The sequence below is a fragment of the Sinocyclocheilus rhinocerous genome, unplaced genomic scaffold, assembly GCF_001515625.1.
Source record: "Sinocyclocheilus rhinocerous isolate Xijiao unplaced genomic scaffold, SAMN03320098_v1.1 scaffold21, whole genome shotgun sequence".
NCBI lineage: Eukaryota > Metazoa > Chordata > Actinopteri > Cypriniformes > Cyprinidae > Sinocyclocheilus > Sinocyclocheilus rhinocerous.
In genome coordinates this window covers 898,688-904,687 of record NW_015641422.1, presented here as the reverse complement: position 1 = coordinate 904,687, position 6,000 = coordinate 898,688, and the positions used below count along the sequence as shown (strand labels likewise).

Sequence of the window (6,000 nt, the reverse complement as noted above, 5' to 3'; positions counted from 1 at the left end):
GCAGTATGTGGTTTAAAGGGTGTTGTATGAGGCCCTATTTCAGGCATGGGGTCCCTTGGGTCCGTGATTCATCGCGCTGAGCGATGGAGGGCCCTAATCACTTGAAGCTTTTCTGAAATAACGCAGACATATAAGAACCTTTTGGATTAGCCTATCAGTAAACTTCCTTATGAAATAAAAAATATTTATGTGTAATGAGTGTGTAATCAATGTCTTGCAATCTGTACAGTACTAATCTCTTTGTCAACTATTTAGACAAAGAATTAAAGTATATTAATGATTCATATTCATTGTTTAATATACCTAATCTGCACGATGTTAGAAAGAAAAGAGGACACAAATAGACAAGATTATTTAAATATACTCAGAAAATTATGGATTAAATATGTATCCCTGCGTATTTACCGTAGTTTATTGGAAATTTCTCTAAATGATAGAATGCATTGGTCGGGTTAAAAATTCCATTCATTTTTTCCGGAGGAAACTGATTTTAACTGCCGCACTCTCTGAGGTTGTTAATTAATGTTATACGCTTTAGTTGAGACCATCAGTTATTATTTTAACTTATTTTTAAAGATTGTGTTTAAAAGCAAAATTCCTGGTGAAAAACTACTTTTCCCACAATTCTGCATAAACTCCACCAATCAGAGAGTCGCGGTGAGGAAATCACACCAAAATATTTCTGCAGGGAACGCTCTCAAAATACTCATAAATATCGGCACGGCTGTCATTAGGCTGTAGGTACGGACAGTAGGCTGAGTGCCGTAGGTAATCACAGCGTGCCGATATTCAGCCATATCTCACGTCTACGAGTGTGATATTGCGTTTATACAACAGTTTGACGGCAAAAACATAAGAAACAACAACTGAGTGTCTTTAAAAGCCCTCTTTTGTGCAGAACTACTTCCTTCCGCCACGGATTCAAATCTAAAGTTGACAGTTTAACAGCTGAGCCCAAGCCTCTGTTACTAATTCCAAAACGTCACTTTAGAACTAGTAACGATAACGAATGAACGTTGAGTTGCTTCATTAAAAGCTTATTGTATTACTGTACTAAAAGCGGTGTATTATGTACAGTAGAGGATTATGAGAGAGATTGACATAGCGAGTGTGATTACCTGCATCTGATACAGCATTGATTCTTCAGATCAATCTCATATTCACAATAAAACAATGTCCGATAGTCTTGTACTATCCTTTCATCTGTTAAGGGTGATTTCCGATGACAGCGCTGCTCAGTGCATTTGTTAGCTGCGTACAAGCTGTTGTTGAAAGTGAAAATAACATCCGTTACAGCATTTATTTTTCCAATATAAAAGTCTTCACTGCTGACTTGTAAAAACAGTCTCTAATGGCAGAACAATGTTACTAATATCACCATCACGAACACACACACAACGTTTCTCAATACTAAACACGAATAACTATAACTGTAAATGTATTAGCGTCCACACCACCGAAAAGGTTCTGTTACGTTTAAGCACCAGCTGCAGTTTAAATGTTGATGGCTCCGCCTCCTCACCTCCCCGCCCAGGACCCCAACATGCCCCCACATCCTCCTCCACCTGGCTGTGCCCCACAGCCCAATTACCCCCCTCCCCCTCCCCCTCCTGGATCAGAGGGGTACCTGCAAGAAACCCAGTTCCACTGCGGCACCCTCGGGCCCCAGGGAGCTCCGAACGGATACCCGGTGCAGACGCACGGACCAGTGGGCACCGTCCCTCATCCCCCAGTGGGCTATTTACATACAGGATACCCCCTCCAGCTGCAGCCCTGCACGGCCTACGTGCCCGTCTATCCCATAGGCACAGGGGTGAGTGTGGATTCATTTCAAAAGATGTTTAAACTGCGCAGGATAATCCAGATGTATATAGCATGAGAGCGGGATACAACATACTACAGTAGTTAAACATAGGGAGATGAATGGTTCTGTTAACAGTATGTATTTTTATGGTATTTTTTGAGTGTTATTATAGGCTTGCTCTTTAAATAAAGTATACAGATTCTCTTATACTTAGAAGATTATGTGAAATGTGATGTGACTCCTTTGTATCCCTGGAGGACAAATAACTTTCCAAGTTGGAAATATACCAGAGGAGATGATATGCTTGATATATCCAGAATATAACTCTTATCTGCCAATATTAGTGAATTTTGAAAAATGTATTAGTAAAACCTCGACATTTCTTGGCTGATATAGTAAATGTTGAATAGATATTTTCTTTTTAGGTTTAGATACCAAAATTTCATGGTTCTCGGTACCAACTTTTTTACCATAGCAAAAACTAGTTCATCTCCAAATAAATTAAGATTAGGGCTGCAATTTATTAAAAAAATTAATTTGTGATTATTTTGTCATATATTGCAATTCTGTTTTGAACTGCATTTTGAACTATGATATTTTAATAATAAAAAAATGTGGTAATTAAAAAAGAAAACAAAAAATATTACTGTTATGATAATATTTTACACTACAATAGTAATGTTATAATACTAATAGTTATGTGTTAATTTCTTCACTTTCAAATGTTAAACCTTCAAGCGTTAATTTTGGTGGAAAACTGATGTTTAGTAGACAGCATGTTTAGAAAGGTTTCTCATTACAAATCTTGTGAAAGGCTCAAAAATATTGTTAATTATGCGAAAATAAATTGAACCGGCATACATGATAAATACATAGTGTTTAATCACGATTAATTTGATAATCGCACTAAGGTATATTCTGATTTTGATTTTATTTCGATTGATTGTGCAGCCCTATTTCAGTTCCTGTGCTGCTTAAGAAAAAATTTAAGGAATTTTCACATTCTCAAGGAAATAATGCCTGTCCAGTATTATATTGTCATGTCCAGTAAAGATATAGGAATTATGCATCAGAATTGTACACCAGGTTCTGAAATGGCCTTTCATGTGTGTTTCTTTTCCTCAGGCGCAGCCTTACATGCCCAATGGTGCACCTCATCCAGGTGTTGCACCCGGCCAGATGGCCATGCATATGCCAAACGGCATTGCTCTGATGGAGTCTCGTCGTCCTCCTCACGACTATCTGCCCATCGCCGTCCTCACCACTGTCTGCTGCTTCTGGCCTACAGGAATAATCGCCATCATCAAAGCCGTGCAGGTAACTGAGCCCAGGCCGAGCTCTGATGCTCTGATGCCAGCAGGGCTGAGATATGAATCAGCTCATGGATATCATTTCTGTTTCATGCTGGCTGTTCACACAAGTGAACTACTAAGAACTAAACACGTTCATAAAACCATTAGGTAAATGATTGCATTTAAGTCTGGAATATTATCTATGTTTACAAATGATTTACACACAATTCGACTTTTTACATCAGACGATTTAATTTAATTTAATTTAGTTAAATTTTTTGTTTTAATTTAATTTAAATAAAATTTCAGACTTGGTATTATTATTTTATCTATTTTTTCTAGATTTTTACCAAAACATTTTTTGTCATATTTGTTTAGTGGTTCAGTTTGGTTGTTTTTGACATCAAACAACTTAATTTAATGTACTAATTTAATTTCACACTTGCTTTGAGGCATTTTATTTTTATCCATTTTTTTCTAGATATCTACTAAATAGGATTCTTATGTGATATGTGTTTAGTGGTTACATTTCAAGGTGACAAACGATTCACACAGTTTTGTTCAGTTATGGGTTTTTTAACATCAAACAAGTTAATAATTTGATTTAATTTCATTTAATGTCAGACTTGGCATGAACAGGTATTTATCTTGTTAGCATCAAACAATTTAATTTAATTTAATATTTCAGATTTGGTGTGAACAGGTATTTTATCGATTTATTCTAGATATCTAGTAAATAGGATATTTTTTGTCTAGTGGCTGCATTTTAGTGTGACGTTGTATTATCACGTTGTATTATAAGTTTACAATAATTTACACTGAATTCTGTCCAATTAGGGTTTTTCTCAGCATCAAACAATTTAACTGAATTTAATGTAATAATTTCAGATTTGGTGTGAACGGGTATTCTATCTATTTTCCTAGATATCTGCTAAATAGAATCTCTTTGTTCAGGTGCGTACGGCTGTGGCTCGAGGCGATATGGTTACAGCAGAGATCGCCTCGCGCGAGGCACGTAACTTCTCCTTCATCAGTCTGGCGGTGGGAATCGCCTCCATCGTGCTCTGCACCATACTCACCGTTGTGGTCATCATCGCCTCTCAGCACCACGATGACGACTGGGAGCCCTAGAGAGCCCAGCGCGGGACGCACCTCCCATCCTGACCCCAGGCCATCATTCCAGTCGGTATTCTGCTTTTTCTGTCACACAGCACACTTCTGACGCTCAAGCCACCACATCGTAATCTGCAGTCCAAAATACGCTTTTACAGCCATTTGCCCATGTATTAGTTTGAAGGTATGATAAATCCGAACGTGGGGAACACAGCGCATCTACCATGTTGTAAGCGGTGTACGCTCACTCTCATTAACCTACCTGAACACTTCCTGTTTCTCCTAAACAAAAGCCTGTGCCAGATCAGTAGTTAGAAATATAGCGTACTAAAGACTTGAGTCAGGTCAGGTGTGTTATCATTTGCTCTTGAAATTTGCCAAAAATGTTACTTTTTAAAAGAAACACACAAGTATTACAAGAACATAATTTTGGTATATTTGTGTTTTTTGATGTTCAAAACATTCCATCTATTATTTGTGCCATTTATCTGTTTCGAAAGATATATATATATGTATTTCTTTGCAGGATGAACTGACAAATTTAGTTACTGAAAGTGTGGCTAAATTGTGTTTTCTATACGCTAAGTATTGAAAAGTGTAAAATAATGTATTGAATAAGTCGAAAGACTAATAGATTATTGAAATAAGTTTCATTATAGTAGAACTGGAATTTCACCTAAAGGAATTTCTGTTGTGTGGTTCAGAAGAGTGTATATCAGTATTGATTACTCAGTGGTTTCTTTTCTGAAACCCAAAGCCAGAAGTCTACTCTACGCAGTACACAAACACAGATGCAAATGCTTGGCCAATGCGTTGCTTGCATGCAGTTCTGTTGTACATATTAAAAGCTAGTGATGCTCATAATTAAAGTTTAGTTTAAAAATTTAGCTGAAAACCGAAACCAAAAATCAAGTCTGGGTAGTTAAATTTGGGTATTTGAACTCTTCAGCAATGAGCCTCCTTGCGATATTTTAGCTGAACAAATTTTACATTATGCTACTTTAGCATCATTTTTGGTTTACCTGTTTGTCTGTTGTATCTTATACACAAAATAGACACTGACACAGTCAACAGTCTTTTGAACATTTAGTTTAACTACATGTTAAATTTTTGCACTACTAGTGGTGCAATTGACCCTTCGCAGGGAGTTTGATTGGCAGGTGATCTGACCAATCATAACGAAGAATCCGCAATTTTGTCCGACAAACAAATCAGACAGGAGAGTAGATTAACATTGGTGGATTTAAACTTGAAAAATGGGTTATTGACGTCTTTCCGCGATTTAAATAAAATACCTTCTGATGTTCATTCATGTTTATTTCATGCTTTAAGTATATGAAAATACGATCGGTTCACATGCCGCTTAAACTGAGGCGCTACAGCAATGTGTCATGACGCATTAAAGAGCCACAAAACTGTATTTGTTGTTTGAATTTCTTAAAAATGACAAAATTTGAAAGCTGAGACTTTTTTTGCCCCAGATGTCCAGCATCGTTAACCGCAAAATCACATTCTGTGTGAACTGCCCTTGTTGTGGTAGCTGACTATAAAACATAATGACAGTTTAACCAACTTTAAGTAGCTCCGCAGGATCCTCAACAAACTGTTACTCTGCCATGACAGTAAACTGACCCCAGAAGAAGACAATTTATACTAATGTATAGCACCTCTTGTGGCAACACTGAGAATTGCAATGTGTATTTGCGTGTCATTATGAATTGCTGACAAGTTTACAATGCAGCAATATGTGAAAATTTGTGAAAAGCATTTGTGTTCATGTACTTGCGTAGT

General features: G+C 37.0%; 1 protein-coding gene across 1 annotated transcript; it reads left to right on the top strand.

Moving 5' to 3' along the window:
- The first annotated feature begins 1,504 nt into the window (after window positions 1-1,504).
- Window positions 1,505-5,159, top strand: LOC107754825 (proline-rich transmembrane protein 1-like). Its single transcript, XM_016571422.1, has 3 exons — window positions 1,505-1,813; window positions 2,930-3,121; window positions 4,051-5,159. Exons 1-3 carry the CDS (start codon window positions 1,505-1,507, stop codon window positions 4,225-4,227), a joined length of 678 nt encoding a protein of 225 aa, XP_016426908.1. The 3' UTR covers window positions 4,228-5,159.
- Window positions 5,160-6,000: the final 841 nt, after the last annotated feature.

Excerpts from the sequence above, each read along its gene's own strand:
- LOC107754825 (XM_016571422.1), top strand. The coding sequence starts at position 1,505 with ATGGCTCCGCCTCCTCACCTCCCCGCCCAGGACCCCAACATGCCCCCA. Across the intron at positions 1,814-2,929 it reads TCTATCCCATAGGCACAGGG|GCGCAGCCTTACATGCCCAA; the intron begins GTGAGTGTGGAT and ends TCTTTTCCTCAG. Across the intron at positions 3,122-4,050 it reads CCATCATCAAAGCCGTGCAG|GTGCGTACGGCTGTGGCTCG; the intron begins GTAACTGAGCCC and ends CTCTTTGTTCAG.